The sequence below is a fragment of the Perissodus microlepis genome, chromosome 16 (assembly GCF_051167445.1).
Source record: "Perissodus microlepis isolate ML-2025 ecotype Zambia chromosome 16, ASM5116744v1, whole genome shotgun sequence".
In the NCBI taxonomy this organism is placed as follows: domain Eukaryota; kingdom Metazoa; phylum Chordata; class Actinopteri; order Cichliformes; family Cichlidae; genus Perissodus; species Perissodus microlepis.
The window spans coordinates 28,672,307-28,690,087 of record NC_140476.1 but is presented as its reverse complement, the minus strand read 5'-3'; the positions used below and the strand labels follow the sequence as shown (position 1 = coordinate 28,690,087).

The following is a 17,781-nucleotide window of genomic DNA, read 5'->3' as shown; positions in this document are numbered from 1 at the left end:
TGGACATGATAGAAAACTATAAAGAACAGAGTAAAAGTACATTAAACATACTCTAAAAAAATAGTTGAAAGGTCAGAATAATCATACTCACATGGCATTGTATTTCGTTTGTAATTCCAACATGTAACACATACATGGGACCGCCACTGTAGAGAGAGGGAGAACAGACTTTCACTAACTACTTGATAATGATAAAATTAATGAAACACATAATTAATAGAGTCCTAACTGGCTTTTTCTAAAGGAGGGACTAAAACAGAAGAAATTCTTTAACAAGGTGCATTTGTACCCTATTAAAGGAAAGGTATATGTATATGTTTTGGGTGTTTTTTTAAATGCAGGGGGTCACTCGATTTGTTTAATCCAAGCACCTAGCAGAAACGTTTTTTAATCATCCACAGCACTTTATTAATGAAACTTGAGAAATAAATGTAATAAGTGAGATCAAAAAGATGCAAGCAGACAAGTTTATGTTCAGAAATTAACGAATTAGGTCAAAGAAAATGGGAAAATGTAGTTGTCATACTTATATGAAATGTAGTTTTTGAAATGTAGTTAAATGAAAACATTTCTAGAAGTTTATTTTGAAATGCCTAACGGGATGTTGATTTTTTTTAATACTCCAGACTTTACGCCGCAACAATCAGCTCTTAGCATGGTTGCTAAATGTGCAAATCCTTGTAATTGGCACTTTGAAACTTACTTTTTGACTGCATTTGCAGTATTTGTGCTTGTTAGTATGAGGACCCTGAGGATGAATATCACGTCTTGATTTTATATGGTGTCGTGTCAAGATTTATTAATTGTTCATTTTATAATTTTGGCGTGACATCACCCCTGTAAAGGAAAGACATTGCTAGGTGGGTAACTGTCTGTTTGGTTTCTGAAACACTCTGACCAAAGTGCACTATTTATCGATTTATAAAGAGACTATTGCTTTTCTAGCCTGACATAGAAATGCTTCGGAAGAGAAAGAAGTTTACCTAGTAAGAGACAGATGATTAATTTCTTGTGACGGATGCTTATCACACATGTGTTTGATTATTTTAATGAAATGCAGCTGTTACAGAGCTAATGGAGTAGTAACATGCCAAATGCTATGTCTTCAAACTGCTTATTTAATTTACAAAGCTAAAAAGTAAGTAAAAGTATCCAATTTGCCACAAATTAACAGCAAGAAAAGCAGACAATTACAAACAAAAACAGCTCAACCAGCTTACTAAAAATAACTTTCTGCGTTACACTGAACTTATTTAAGGCTTACGAGTTTTGTCGTGCTCATGAGATGGTTTTATCTCGAGCTGGGGTTTATATGGTGTTACATGTGTGAACAAAGGGACTACTGTCATACGTGTATTCAATGAAGCGCCCAGCTTTTATCTGGTGATAATGTTATTACATGAGGGTTTCTTGTTGAGTTTGCCGCCGTAAATCAGAGACAGTCTGATATGTGTGTCTGGAATCAGACTGGTGGCAGCCGTGCATGTAGTTTGAAAGGTCCGTCTTTACTCTAGGTCGTTATTAGGAATGGGAATCGACAGCTGGTTTTCTACTCTCTAATTCGTAGACCTGCTTCATGACAAACGTCTTTCTTTTCATTGCAGGGAAAGCTTATTTGTAATAATGATTCCTGAGTTCCTTTAAGTGTTTCAGTAAGCCAGGTTGAAATGTGTGCTGTTAAAAAGGCTGGCCGAGCTCATCAGTGCTGTCTGTCTGACAGTTGTGTATTGCAAACGGTAAACTCAGAGTCACGTGCATATTTTGTACTTCTTCCAAACTGTCTGAAGACTTGGAGATAAGTAAAATCTATGTAGGTCACTGACATAGTAAAAATGTGGCTCCATTACAGACTCCTACAGATCAGTTTATTAGATAGATTAACAGGATGCATGTTACATATGTATTTGCATAGAAAAAAATAACATCTCAGTCTTATAGGTTTGAATTTTTTAAACACTTCTTTATTCTAAACAGTTTATTTCAGACCTGAATTTATTTTTCATAGGCTAAGTAACTGCTCTGTTAAGTGATCTTATTAGGTCTTCTTGATGCTGTAATGTCCTCCTCATAGCCACCAAGCAGGTCTCTGGAGGCTAGAGCCACCTCCCGGAGACTGGAACACCCTTGAACTGGGTTTTGCACAAAGATCCAATCCTTGAAACATGTTTAACAGAATCATAGGTTTTGTTTTTACCCTTCAAGTTTTCAAAGATAATGTCATTTTTGCCAGTTAGTTCTCCCTACCTGCACCTTTCTGTGTTCTCCTTGTGTTTGTGTGGGTGCTCCAGCTTCCTCCCTGAGTCATTTATGGGGTTAAGGCCAATCAGTGATCCTAACGTGGCCATCGGTGTGAATGTGAACATAAATGGGTTGTCAGGTTTTCTGTGTTAGCCTTGCAACATACTGGTGACCTGTGGCCCGATCACAGCTAGGATAGACTGATTACCTGTGAAAATAAACCAAAATGCAGATCTTCTCAAAAGCACAGCAAATGAACACTGTTCATTTCCACAATCATCTAGATTTTTATTTTTTTTTTGTCTGTCAAAGCCACAGGGAGACACTGGAAATAGGCAAATGACTTTATCTTGTACTTGCAGCCCAGCTAGTTGGTGATCCTCTCGAGGCTTGTAGTGCCAGATGGGGATGGATCCTCTGGGTGCTCGCTCCCAGTTTGTGGATATCCAGACTCTTCCCACATGGCAGCAGCAGCTGGACAATGATGGCGAGGAGAAACGGCTGGTCCGGAGCCACAGCATGCTCAGCCAGAGTTTCCCCTCACCCTTCCCCTACAGACCAGATATCAACCGCAAGATCATCCTCTTGTGAGTCACGCTGTTTCTTCACATTGTTGCTGCTCTGTAGAAATCTGTCTTTTTCACACTGTTAACTTTATAAGAGGTCACAACGTCAGCCACGGTTTCTTCCTACACATTTAGTGAGTTCTTAACAAAGATAGACACAGAATCATATAGTCATTCAAGTAAAAATGTCACAATGAAATAACTAAAGTTTGAAAGTATATTTATCTTGTAGCTTTAACTGGTTTTGGTGGTCTATATGATGTATTTTTTGTAACTATGTCATACTAAATTTCTTCTTTTTTTAACACAGTGATGAAAATCTGCTCTTTGCAGTAAGATAAAGCTGCTGTGTGTGTCATTGCTTTTGTGAACGTGACCAATCATACCGAAACTATCAGTAAATCAGATCAATGCCCACAAAAGTTTCACTTTTTACCTGTCAGAGTGTGTATTCCCACCCACCTTAACCAAAGAGAACCCAACTCACAGTGGTTGACTTTGAGCACTTGGCTGCTTAATCCAAACACACTTTTGGATGCATATTTGTGTATTCTGGTAATCGCTATCAATCATCTGTCATTTAAGCAAAGTGTGTGATCCTAGATACATCCTAAAAAAGGGCAGTAATATTAATGTATTGATATTAGCAGTATCATATAGTAGTAGTAGTAAATGCTGCTTGTGTGTCCATGTGCTCATACAAACCTGTTCAGAGTCCATAACCTCGTAAATCTTCTTTGTAGAGAAACGCATGACTATGTGGAGCCCGACTTGGCAGCAGCTTTTCTTTAGGAGCCTTGTTGTGGTGCCAGCCTTCCCCTGAGCAGTCATCAAGAGCATGCACATTCCTGCCACAATAGCATGACCAGGATTTGAGAGCAATTGACCCTCGAGCAGTGGTGCTTTTAAACCTTCCAGCAGCTAGAATGACAAAGGGGTCTATTTTTGAGCTAATATCAGAGGTTCCATATGACTATAGCTTAGATTTTCATTCTTTCACTACTTTCTCAGACTTACTTTTAAACCCATGGTGGTTAAAAAGTAAAGTCCAAGCAAAGTATCTGAAGGTATTGAAAGTCTTAATAGTGTCTCATTAAATAGATAATTTACTTTATGGTTGTTTTAAATGTCAGAGTCAATGTCATTGGACCTCAAAGCATCATCACACTGAAGTTCTTCACAGAATCTTGTAGCAATGTTACTCTTCCTGTAAGTAATGTCTGTTGATTTATGTCATAGTCATGATATAACTCTGTCAATGTGTTGCTATTTTTATTGTTTTAAAATGAACTTGTGCTTTTCATGGATACTCTGATAGCGCACACCTGGTACTATATGTTGTTAAATGACTTTGTTCATAAATGGGGAGAGGACGTTTCATTAGTTTAGGATATATCTGCTCTACGACTTAATACAGAAGCTAGCATTTGGCAAAACAGGAACAGGGGATTCGCACGAGATCTGTTTCACTGTTGTTTGCAGGCATCCTGCTTGACTTGATTTGGTGACTCATCTGTAATTGAGCTAGGAGGAATGAGCTGAACAAAAAAATACACAACTCTTCCTCTGTGGTCCTGGTTGCTGAATATGTCTTGTGATCAAACACTGTCAACACATGCATTTCCTCATTGTTTTTTCCTAACGCAACCTGAAGGGCTTCTGAACAAAGAGTTGACTTCAGGTATTAAAATAAGCATTAAAGTTTCGCCAAATGTCTTCAAGGTCTAAATGTTTGCAGTATGTTTGATCCCTCGATCACTGTTACTGTTAGAGGTAAAGAAAAAGTCTTTGGTTACCACTGGGCTGTTACTGGAGACTGGGGCCTGGTGATGCCTGTCAATAAAAGTCACATAAAGCAACTTGGATAATGAACATCAGTAGAAGTACAATTGGGTGTTGAAATGTTTGGGCAGTGGCACAGTTTTCATAATTTTAACTCTCTGTGCCAACACAATAGTTTTTAAAATGCAACAATAAAGTGCAGATTTTTAGCTTCTATTTCCAAGTGACTGTGCAAAAACATCATTCTCACAGTACTCAAATGGATGAGTTACCCAAATAATACTTTTTAAAAAACCCAGTAAATTAGTTTTTTCTTTTTATTCTTTGTAAAAAGTTTCAAACCCACAGACATTACCAAATAGCAGATTTCCTCTTTCTGATCCTTTGATGTTGGCACCTCTGGAGCCTGTAGTGTGAAACACTTTCAACATACCCAGGATATCTTTGTTTCACTTACACTAATTCAGACCAAAAACAACGATAGACTAGCCTTCTGTTTAACCATGTAGCTACAACGGTGTTCCCAAAAGGGGTGATGTTGGAAACGTATGATGACTCAAACATGATTGTCCATACAAAATATTGTTAGAGAGAGATGAGATTAAAAATATAATGCATGCTATAGTCCAGTATACCTGCTCCAGTTAATGTGTATGTGTAGGACATACATACTGTACGGTGCTTTTATCCGATATTCATAAAAGAAACCCTTCGGTGAATGTGGGCACGTTAAACACTTTGACTGAAAATGCGTTATGTTATAAAAGTCTATCAAAAGCCTGGAAGGAAAAATGCAGACCGTGTAAGTAAAAAGGCTTAATCGCTGTAATTAAGACATGGTAAATCTGACTTTAAATAGTAGTTGAGATGGTTTCTTATAGAATATGAGCTAATTTTATCCCCATTCTTTCAGCCGCACACCTTCTGTTGTTATACTGAGTACAAGTAAAGAGGGAAAAAAACTATTTCAAACAGACAGGGAGCTTTTTTGTAACCTTTATGTAAGTTTAACAAGTAATCGTCCTATGTGACCTCTTGTAGAATCGCTCTATTAGAAATTATAAGACACTAAAATAGCTTGAAGACAGAATGGGAAATCTATAGACCATCTAATAGCATGCACGTTAGAGCTTTTATGAATGATGGCGGTGATGCAATTTTCCAGTCAGCTGACTGGTCAGCAGGCTGTGGTTTTTGTACATGTTGATCTGCTGTCACAGAGCAGGTTATGCCTGCAGCATGAGTTGTTGTTGCACTGTACTCCAGTAAGAAGTGAACTGAAGCCCTAAGAAGTCTGACCTGATCTCCCTTGGCTCTAAATTAGCCTTTGATGTTCCCGCAAACTTTCTAATGGATTTCTTTTGTTTTCACCCCCTTGTTCCACTTGTTTTGAGAGCACCTTAGAATACTGCTTATGGATTCACAGGTACAACTTACAACACTTGGTATAAACTCAAGACAGTTTACCCACTTAATTTTCAATAAATAAAGAAGAAATAGCCCAGCTCTGTGAAATAGCTTTTGTTTAGGAGCTGGGAGGCAGTGATATATAATAATAATAATAATAATAATAATAGGAGACACTGTTATTCCTCAATGGTTAGTCCAGTATTTTTCTTCAGCCGCATGAATTGAAGCTCAAAGTTTGCATTTAGATTGCATCTTTGTTTCATTGTAAATCTGTTGTAGCTGCATACAGTGTCAAACTATTCAAAAATTGCGTCCCTGTCCAAAACATTTCCACACCTAGAAAATACAGAATAACAAACTTATACAAAACATTGTTTTATGGCAAAAAAAAGTGTACAACATCTTTGGCAAAATGACATCACAACATTTTTTTTTATACGCCATATCATTCGTATTTACTCTGTATAGTTTTAATAGATTTTTTTCTTTCCCCACAGTGTTGGTGACATTGCTCTGCTGAATTGCACCGCCGTCGTGAACACCAGCAACGAGTCACTAAACGACAAGAACCCCACGTCTGACAGCATCCATCAGCTGGCAGGACCCGAGCTCCGAGACGAGCTGCTTAAACTCAAAGGTAGACATGGAAGGTTAAACTGCTGAAATGAGCTTGATTTCACTTTGATCTTCTCAGCGATATCACTGGGAGTGTTAAATATAACCAGTCACCTGATATCACGCTGGCACTACCGCTGGCACTCTAATACAGAGTAACTTTTATCAAGTCTCTACAGCTGCTGAAAGTACTGATAACACACAAATAAGTATGTTCTGGCTTCTTGATCATGCAAATTAGATTGTTAGAGCTGAGATGAGATCTCTGATTCTGACTTTTCACCACCATTGTGCATTTTTTTTAAACTAAAACTTGCCAAAGTCACCTAAAACATTGTTTCCAGAAACAGAGCCATTGTTGTTAAAGACGGTCTACTTAGAAGCAGGAGCCCAGTTTTCACTGGAACTACTTTCTGCAGAATTGCTTCCAGTAATATGCTTTGAACTTTGAGCTCCAATTTCAAGGAACAAATCCAAATCTGAACCCTGCAAAGATGTCTGGGTTTGTTATTCAATTATCTGCATCACTGTGGATGTACAATATGTGCCAGTGTTTTTGAGATTGGCTTTTCAGACGTCCCAAGTACAAAAAAAGGTCTAGTTACTGGTGTTCACCCCGACACACTGGAAGTGTCTTTTCATCAAAAAACGCCACCTAAAAATATATACATTATTATATATATATTGATGCTTTAAGATGCAGTATTTCAAGAAGCTGGTGCTCAAAATAAAAACCTCTGTGTGGTTACCATACCAGAAAATTTAATCAGCAAATTTAATTGTCAAAAGAAAACAGTTTTCCCTTTCATGAACTCAGTTGTCGGCTATCTGATTCACATGTGTATTTGCTGGATCAACAGTCATGAGAGTTTATTTAACATGTAATAATAAATATAATAATCTTTTTGTGTGTTTGTGTCCAGGATGTCGCACCGGGGAGGCAAAGCTGACCAAGGGCTTCAACCTAGCAGCGCGGTTCATCATCCACACCGTGGGGCCAAAGTACAAAGCCAAATACAGGACGGCAGCAGAGAGTTCACTATACAGCTGCTACAGAAACATCATGCAGCTGGCTGCGTAAGAATCAGCAACTTATAATTCAGCCCACGTGCTAAACTTGGCAGTAATCGGACTTTCACAAATTTCATCTGTTTCATTCTCTGTCAGAAGGCACCAGCAAACAGTCACTGAATGAAAGTGACTGAGCTTTCCAACTTTTCAGATTACAGAAACACTGATTTTAGAAAAGTTGAATCCGTTTTAAAGGTTGATGGAAAAACATTAAATCCATCTGTAAAATATGAACTCATTGGATAAATTAAAAACAACCCCCCCCCCCCCCCCCCCCAAAAAAAAAAAAAAAAAAAAAAACAGTGTTTCAGATTAAAATCCACAATTTCCTGATCAATATTTCACAGACCACTTTGTGCCGTTTCTGTCCTGATCTACTTGGTGATATAGATGTTTGCAGTATATGATGAAGTGGAGAGAGCAGTGATGATGATTTAAGGGAGAAGGCTGAACCCACTAAGACAAAAAAAAAGAAAGGAAAAAGTCAGACTGGCAAAATTTAAATAGTAGTACTGGAGGTATTTAGTATTTTGTTTTTACCCCTCAGCTGTAAAAAGGCTGGTCAGAGATTGTTGTCACGCCTCCCTCAGGTGGGCAGGCAGCATGGACACCTGAGTTTGTGAATGCGATAAATCCAGAACATGGCAGGAGTTTTAAATGAATACCATACATGTATCTACTAAAAGTCTTGGAGGAATTTGAATCTCAAACTCAAGGTCAGAGGACAAGTTTTCTGAAAATCTTGCAAATGCGATAACTCGCGTAGGTCACCTAGGACTTTCAAATTGATACCATAGGTTTGTCTACTAGAAAACTGAGGGGTAGCACTGGTGGCTGCCAGCATTTTCTTTACATGGAATTACATTTTTACCTCCATCAAGGATGTTATGTTTTTGGTAGTGTCATTCTGTTTATAAACACAACAGCTCAGTAAGTTCTGAATGAACTGTGAAAACTTTGTAGGTGTGTAGAGTGGGGTCCATAATAATCCCTTCAAATTTGTCTTAAATTTGTTACTACCAAGAACTTCAAGGTCAACTCAATGACTTATTGGTCAAAAACTGATGAAAAGCCTGAGAACTTCAAAACTACGATTGTTACAAGTTGGTGTGTATTGTCAGCATATAGAAAGTGCCATATGAAGGTTTAAAATATCATGTCACATTTGACCTCTGACCTTTCTTCAAGGTCAATAGAGGGATCTGAAGGTGCTATATTGAACTGTTTATTACAACTTCTTTCTTACTGCCATTGTTTGTATTGACAACATGTAGACATATTGGGAATGATATATGTCACATTTGACATTGTAAAGTCAGTGTGTACTGTAACTGTGATGTGCAGTATGTGAGACTGTATTTCTTCATTTTTCACCACAGAGAGCAGTCAATGGCATCAGTTGGCTTCTGTGTGGTGACCACAACCAAAAGAGGTTATCCTCTGGAGGATGCAACACACATTGCTTTGAGTAAGACACACAGACACACACAGGTTTTTATTGGAGTGACACTTATTTTAGTCATATTTTCTTATTTTTTATCTCTCTTTGTAAGTTTATCGGTGCAGCCCTCCACCAAAATCCCAATTTCTCATGTGACCCCTTTGGAAAATTGAACTCCCCAAGCTTGTAATCGGCCCAAATTCAAAACAGTGGAATTTAATCTAAGAGGTTAGATTGCCACCCTGAAATCACTCAGATCCACTCAAACAGAAGTCTTACACACCTCTGGAGTTAAAGCTACTACTGGCTGTAAAATAACCACAAAAACTGAACTGAATGTAAGACTGGATATACAGGGGTCATAGTTGAGTGTATTAGTTCAGTGAATTCCTACACCCAAAGAGAACCATATGTGGCAATTATTCTGCTTGTTTGCAAAATGTTTGTTCAGGTTTGTTCACTTAAATACACGACTGCAGGTCCACACCACAGAAAAGGACGCATCTCAGTTAGTTTCATCCTCTTCTTAGTCATAGAAAAATTGCAGTTCTCTGTAAACTACGGATTTGCTGTTATTTGTCTGTTTGTCTGTGTTATCTTGTAATAAACCAAAACAAATGTGTTTGTAGGGACAGTGCGGCGGTTCTTGGAGAATCATGGAAACAGCATAGAAACGGTGGTGTTTGCAGTTTCAGACACAGAGGAGGTTTGTGTGACTTCTTGTCTTTAGTTTAGACCAACAGGAAACACTGAACCTGCATGTTCCTCTTATTTAAAACCAGCTGTATTAAGTTAGCCATGTGCATATTAATCACTAATATATATATATATATATATATATATATATATATATATATATATATATATATATATATATATATATATATATATATATATATATATATATATATATATTCATTCATATTTGTGCTCTTTCAGTCTGTGTTCAAGAAGTTACTCCCTCTGTACTACCCACGCTCTGAGGGAGAAGAAAAGGCTTGCCTACCTCTCATCCCAGCTGACATCGGCAATTCTGAGGGTGAACCAGTGGTTCCAGAAAGACGCATCCGCATCACAGAGAAACCAGGAAGCATTGAAGGTGCAGCCTTCTTTTCTTTTCTTTTTTTCTTTTCAATAATGTGATGAACAATTTCCTGAAATTGGAAAGGGACACACTACATGCTTCACTTTCATTTCAGTCGAAAAGAAACAAAACATTTCTTCCCTGTAGTTTGAATTTGTAGAATAAAAGCTTTTCTTTTCATTTGAAGGACTTAATTGTCAAGTTGAAATAGTCTGTTTCTCTGTGGGAGGAGGTCAGATTAAATGACCGAGCAGTCAGCCGTTTGGCTTTTTAGGCTGTCAGTCATTCATGTTGTTTCTCACTCACTCACCAACCGAACCATAAAACATCTGAGCTGAATCATTAAATACAGTGTGAAGATGACACTCTGGATAATGATTAACTTAGAGCTCAGGTTGTTTTTGTGAGTCAATCAGACTGCATCTGCCTTCAGGCTCCTGAAGTGTCAGGACATGATTGTTTTATTTGTAGTAAAGCACTGACAGGACATGAGAATGGAGACGCTGTACAGGGAGTGCAGAATTATTAGGCAAGTTGTATTTTTGAGGAATAATTTTATTATTGAACAACAACCATGTTCTCAATGAACCCAAAAAACTCATTAATATCAAAGCTGAATGTTTTTGGAAGTAGTTTTTAGTTTGTTTTTAGTTTTAGCTATTTTAGGGGGATATCTGTGTGTGCAGGTGACTATTACTGTGCATAATTATTAGGCAACTTAACAAAAAACAAATATATACCCATTTCAATTATTTATTTTTACCTATGAAACAAATATAACATCTCCACATTCACAAATATACATTTCTGACATTCACAAACAAAACAAAAACAAATCAGCGACCAATATAGCCACCTTTCTTTGCAAGGACACTCAAAAGCCTGCCATCCATGGATTCTGTCAGTGTTTTGATCTGTTCACCATCAACATTGCGTGCAGCAGCAACCACAGCCTCCCAGACACTGTTCAGAGAGGTGTACTGTTTTCCCTCCTTGTAAATCTCACATTTGATGATGGACCACAGGTTCTCAATGGGGTTCAGATCAGGTGAACAAGGAGGCCATGTCATTAGTTTTTCTTCTTTTATACCCTTTCTTGCCAGCCACGCTGTGGAGTACTTGGACGCGTGTGATGGAGCATTGTCCTGCATGAAAATCATGTTTTTCTTGAAGGATGCAGACTTCTTCCTGTACCACTGCTTGAAGAAGGTGTCTTCCAGAAACTGGCAGTAGGACTGGGAGTTGAGCTTGACTCCATCCTCAACCCGAAAAGGCCCCACAAGCTCATCTTTGATGATACCAGCCCAAACCAGTACTCCACCTCCACCTTGCTGGCGTCTGAGTCGGACTGGAGCTCTCTGCCCTTTACCAATCCAGCCACGGGCCCATCTATCTGGCCCATCAAGACTCACTCTCATTTCATCAGTCCATAAAACCTTAGAAAAACCAGTCTTGAGATATTTCTTGGCCCAGTCTTGACGTTTCAGCTTGTGTGTCTTGTTCAGTGGTGGTCGTCTTTCAGCCTTTCTTACCTTGGCCATGTCTCTGAGTATTGCACACCTTGTGCTTTTGGGCACTCCAGTGATGTTGCAGCTCTGAAATATGGCCAAACTGGTGGCAAGTGGCATCTTGGCAGCTGCACGCTTGACTTTTCTCAGTTCATGGGCAGTTATTTTGCGCCTTGGTTTTTCCACACGCTTCTTGCGACCCTGTTGACTATTTTGAATGAAACGCTTGATTGTTCGATGATCACGCTTCAGAAGCTTTGCAATTTTGAGACTGCTGCATCCCTCTGCAAGATATCTCACTATTTTTGACTTTTCTGAGCCTGTCAAGTCCTTCTTTTGACCCATTTTGCCAAAGGAAAGGACGTTGCCTAATAATTATGCACACCTGATATAGGGTGTTGATGTCATTAGACCACACCCCTTCTCATTACAGAGATGCACATCACCTAATATGCTTAATTGGTAGTAGGCTTTCGAGCCTATACAGCTTGGAGTAAGACAACATGCATGAAGAGGTTGATGTGGACAAAATACTCATTTGCCTAATAATTCTGCACTCCCTGTATAACCTGACGTAGAAGTATCGCAGACAGATTTTAACCAGCATAATGCCTCGTCACAATGATTGTCTCAAAGCCCTTGAACAAAAGTGTTCTCCTAAAAGAAAGAGTTTGATGTGATCAGCACACGACTATCAAACAAAGGAAGATGTGTCTGGCAGTGTTCAAGAAACTTTCAGAATTCTAAATAGGGAAACTGTTTTGAAGCACATCAAAGCTTTTCTAGTCTCCCAACATTTTTATTTGTCCTCTAGCTAAATGCAGACCAAGTAGTCTTTATTGAAAGTAATCAAGGCCCAACAGTTCAGTAGAAATAGCAAAATAATAAAAACAAAAAGGACAAACAGAAATTTTGAGTTTTTAAACCCTCCACATAAACTGGATTTTGTATGACCTCTTTAGTTTACCTCAACTAAGCCTTTGCTTGCACCCTAAATGTTAGGCTTTGGTGAAAGTAACATCAGCCCATGTGTTAGTGAGTGTTTGTGGTTTCCATTTTGAGCCTCTTGCCTCCATTGACCTCAAGTGTGGTGCCTGCTGGCCTGATGCTTCAAAGCATCGACATGTGGCTTTGGGGTGTTGATCCAAAGCAAGCAGGCTGCCTGCGAGTGAAACCCAATAACAACAGGCTGATGTATACACACTGACAGATGCACATGTCCATTTGGATGTTGATAAAATGCACAGACATGCATGCAGCAGTGCATGTGGTCTTGGAGAAACAAGGAATGAAACAGACTTGAACCCGAGCCTGGAATCTGTCAGCTGAGTTTATGACTTCATAGCAGCGCTTTCACACACACGTGTAACGGCATCCTTGCAGATGAATTGGAATCTGTGTAATAAAATAAATACGGACAAACAAGCAAACCCATGAGAATGTTACTGCATTTATAATTTGCTAAAACTTGTACACAGATAGTGTTTTGAGGGGAAACGATCATTTAAAAAAGCCAGAGTTAACTGGATTAATTATTTTTTGTAAGTAGTATCGGATACAAGTTCAGCATTTCATTACAATGTCTTATCTGTTGGCTTGTCTAGATGAATGTGAGGAGGACAGCCTGGAGTTGGATCTGGGTCAGGTTGGGACTCACGCCTTCGCCCGGATGGAGGGCGACGTAGACAAACAGCGGAAACTGATTTTACAGGGACAGATGTCTGAGGCAGCCATGCAGAAGCAACACCAGAGAAAGTAAGAGTCCAACCAAACTGTGAGATAACTTGATGATGCTTTCAAATGTTTTTCTTTAAATAAATGTAATAACATAATACTTCAAGTGTTTTCCACTTGTATTAACATTGACGTTGCCTGTATTAAAGTTTTCACGTACAAAATCAAGTGCAGTATTTTCTTCAGTTACTAAACTGTAAATAAGTACAATTTGAATTACTCTATTTATGAAGTATTTCTATCTAATGTTGTTTCAGTTTGCACTTAAATTTTTAGTGACAAACACTTAAACTGAAACATTTCTGAGCGGCTACGTTTTGGCTGCTTTCATGATCACACTTAAAAAGTTCTTTTTAGTTTTTTTGTTTTTTTATAGGTTTTTACTAGATGTTTTGGCAATAATTTATAGAGGCAGTAGTTATAGCATGTGTGTAACCGCTAATTGTTGCATATATTTAAGATATTTTCTCTTTCTGTTTTAATCCTGCAGCTACGGTCGCTGGCTGTGTCGAGCGAGAGCAGAGGACCTGTCAGACATCGCCGCGCTGAAAGCGTTGTACCAAACTGGTAGGTGTTTGAGCATGGGACGTGCATATTAGATCTTTGAAGGAGTCTTTCAACGTCGGAATGTAGATCTGAAACAAAACCAGGAACCAAAAGACAGTTTTCAGACATGTGCATTGTAAGGGTGCTCGCCTGAGAGTTTCTGTTTCGCCTCTGCATGAAGAGCGAAGGCAATTCATCCTCTCTAAGGCACAATTGACTGTCATCACCAGTAGGAGGCAGTGTTGTTGCACACAGTCCAGGACAAGGTTGAGCACCAATTAGCTCAGCCGATGTCAAGTGAGGAAAAGGTTGAACCTGTTTGAACTTTCAGGCCGTGTTTTGAGGTGGGTACATTTAAGCTTTAACATTAAATATATAGTTTTAAATTAAAGAATATTTAATTTAAATCCATATATTTAATGTATTTTACTTGTGTCACATGAAAAGTCTTTCCAAAAAAAATATGTTCTATATGTTGTTAACTGTCTTAGGGAAATATGCAAAAGAAACATTTTACATTTTGTAGTGATGCTACACAAGTAGAAGGTCTGTATGCATTCAAGTAAGAAACAAAGGCTGTCATACAGCCACTAATGCACATTACAGTTGGAGAACATGCATTTAAAAATGTGTGTTTTATCCAAAAGTCAGCCTTCCAAATCACTGCAGATTACAAGCAAAAAGTCCAGATCATAATCACAGACACAGAGGCTGAACTGCTGGAAAACTAACTATTACTCAGTGTTGGCCAGATGACCTCTGTAGGCAGAGGGCCAAACACAGACTGTATCTCCACACTTCTCACTTACTACATCTGCAGCTCTGTTTCAATACTGTGATACTGCATTTAAATTAATAGAAAATTGCAGGGTCTGAGTGTCTTTACACTTTACTGTGTATTTGTCCAGGCGTGGATATATGTGGCAGGACAGTGATGGTCGTGGTTGGACGAAACATCCCCGTGACCCTCATTGACCTTGAAAAGGTAACGTGTGCCAATATGTCAAAGTAAAGCACTTTTAGTGATCTTAGTCATGTCGGACCTCACCGTAACAGATGGTGCAGATTTATTTTTTTGTGTACTCGTAATAATGCAATATGTGTGAGCAAGTACAGGTCACATTGATCTGCTTTTAACCTTGTTCACTGCACGTTTGATTTTACTCCTCAGTACCTGTTGCAAAATGCAATATATCTGTTTTTAAATAGGAAAAGCTGCAACTATAAAAGAAAATGTATCAGATGTGGGTGATCTGGTTTTTAACAGAACTGTAAGTAAATAAATACTTACAGTAATCCTGTATGTTTGTTTCCTCTACCTGTGTGCTGTAGGCGCTGTTGTACTTCATCCATGTAATGGACCACATCACAGTGAAGGAGTATGTTATGGTTTACTTTCACACGCTGACCGGAGAGCATAACCATCTGGACACCGACTTCCTGAAGAAACTCTATGACATTGTTGACGTCAAGTCAGTCTGACATTTTACTCACCTGATTACACTGAGCCTGTGGCTAATCTAAACCTTGAGCTAAAGGCATGACTGCAATTTTTTTTAAGTATTTGCCTTCCATCTTTTAAATCAAAACATGTCAAGTATATTGGAAAACCAACATTAAATCAGATATGAAGTGGAAGAGAACATTGAATAGATAAGGCATTAACTTAGTTCCAGTTTTTGTCTTATTCTTCTGGCATTGAGTCACTGAGTAAGAACAGTCTGCTTCAGCTTTCCATCCACAACTGTTGTCATCTGGGTTTACAATATATGTTTAAAGTAGAATTAGATCTGGCTGACATTGTTGACCAACTACTTCTCCAGTCTTAACTAACCAAAACTTAAAAAGAATCAGACAGAGAGAGGTTGTGTCTTTGGGAATTCCCCTCTCATTCACTCCTTTTCTCTCTCAAAGGCCATGACGATACTATGATTAAGTCATTATAGTAGCCGCTTTCATATTTTCTTCCATACAGCATAGTGCTTACTGGATTTTAAATCAATCTGACGGTCATTTTGTATCAACATGACAAAGGGTCCACTTTTCGAACTAAATCAAGGTGTTTAACGTTTTGTATATTAGGCCATACAAACATTTAGAGTTGACTTTCATTTGACCTATTTGGTGTTCGTTTGGCTCTTGCTCTTAGCCTCTGCAGCTGCATTAAAGTTGAGAAACATTGTTCGTGCCACAGTACGATACCACCAAGGTTACAGTGTTTAGATTATTGGAAAAGCCAAACAAGCTGTGAAACACATTTTGTTTCATTGTTGCCGTTGGCGCGAAGTCTCGCGGTGACTTGAGGCCAAGCAACTTCGCTCTGCCTTGGCCTCAAAGAGTTCAAAAGAGTTCTAAACTGAGACCGGATAAGCCTTTCAAAGACAGCGCTCTGAAAAGTTGTTGTCAGACATGACTTTGTGATAACTGAGGTTGCAGAATGGATTTGGACCTGAATCATTCTGTTGAGCAATGTGAAGTGTCCATTGTGTACCATCACATTTGGAACTCGATACACATGGAGTCAGATGCTGTTTGATCTCTTTGAGATCTCCTGAAAAGTTCACCATTTATGAATATTTTCATCGTGCTTAATCGTAGCCACATCTTCCAAATGGAAACCAGAAAGATCTACACTTCTATTCAGAGATCAGAGTTGACCTACAGCTTCACTGTTCTGAAGTGATTCCTCTATCCACGCAGACTCCCCTGTTTGTGAATGTTATGTGTCCAAAATTAATAAAGACAGACATGAGTGGTCATACAGTAGATGTTATTAGAGTTAGGTTTAAGTGTACGTCTTAATCATCCTATTTATACTACTGATTTAAAACTAGCACTTGAAACTAGATTAAATAAATTTCTAGTGTCTATAAACATCAACACAAGGGTTTGAAACCCACACAATATCTAAACGTAACTGTGGGAAAAAAATGAAGGGGTTGAAATTTTGTTAACTGGAAGCCACCAAAGGAAAAACCTAGAGAAACTCAGGTACTCGGTGGGTAGGAGAAGCGTTTATAGTTGTCATCTTTTTAGTTTTGGTTACTAGAAACCAAACTTGCTTCCTGTGTCAGTGGGAAACTCCATGCAGTCAAGACGTACCTTTCCACGCTTGTGTTTCTCAGGTTTCATTGCTTTCTGACTGTCCATTCTGTCGGTTTCACAACACCTTTCTTAACCTTCATAAAGAAAACTGAAACTGTAGCACGGTCCTGATGTTTATCCTTTATGTTGTGTGATAAATTTACCCTAAGGGTGTCAGATGCAGGTTACGTGATATATTTCAGTGAGGCAGGAAAAGGGAATTTAAAAAAAAAAAGCAAACCTTGCTTTCACAGAGTCTTTAAATGCGAATGAAGACACCTTCATTCAGCTTCCCCTTTCATCGGAACAGGAAACCCCCATTCAGTCATAAGTGACGAGGGCGAACGTTTGTGTTCTGCTGATTCATCAGTGCAGCCTTAAAATGTTAGGGATGTTTAAGGCTCCACCACCTCTGCAAACTTTTAGCTGGACCTAACGAAACCCAGACAACAGTCTGCCCTCTACTAAAGGCTCATTTAATGTGAAACAAAAAACGCTGAGGTTATCTGTTTGCTTGTACACTTTCTGACTTGGATATTGTACTTTGGCTGCAGTAGAAAATGATGACTGCTAAAAACCACGTCATTTAGCAGGGACGTGGGTTTGGCAGAGCTCTGTGTTTAAAGCACAAGAACTGTGCTGCCTGTCAGTCACAGAGAACTTTGTGTCCTCATTCTTCTGCAGGGCGAGGAACACACACGC

The 17,781-nt window shown here is 38.7% G+C and overlaps 1 protein-coding gene across 2 annotated transcripts in view; it reads left to right on the top strand.

Moving 5' to 3' along the window:
* Nucleotides 1–628: 628 nt before the first annotated feature.
* Nucleotides 629–17,781, top strand: part of gdap2 (ganglioside induced differentiation associated protein 2) — a 28,463-nt gene continuing 11,310 nt past the window's right edge. The window contains exons 1-11 of one of the 2 annotated variants that reach the window (XM_084907990.1): nt 629–860; nt 2,601–2,825; nt 6,494–6,633; nt 7,535–7,688; nt 9,062–9,150; nt 9,753–9,829; nt 10,063–10,222; nt 13,320–13,470; nt 13,940–14,016; nt 14,904–14,980; nt 15,328–15,467. In XM_084907990.1, the coding sequence (XP_084764116.1) occupies nt 2,641–2,825; nt 6,494–6,633; nt 7,535–7,688; nt 9,062–9,150; nt 9,753–9,829; nt 10,063–10,222; nt 13,320–13,470; nt 13,940–14,016; nt 14,904–14,980; nt 15,328–15,467 (1,250 nt within the window). In that variant the 5' untranslated portion in view covers nt 629–860; nt 2,601–2,640. Of the gene's footprint in view, nt 861–1,051; nt 1,139–2,600; nt 2,826–6,493; nt 6,634–7,534; nt 7,689–9,061; nt 9,151–9,752; nt 9,830–10,062; nt 10,223–13,319; nt 13,471–13,939; nt 14,017–14,903; nt 14,981–15,327; nt 15,468–17,781 lie in introns of those variants that run through there. The other variant, XM_084907991.1, reaches the window with a different exon arrangement.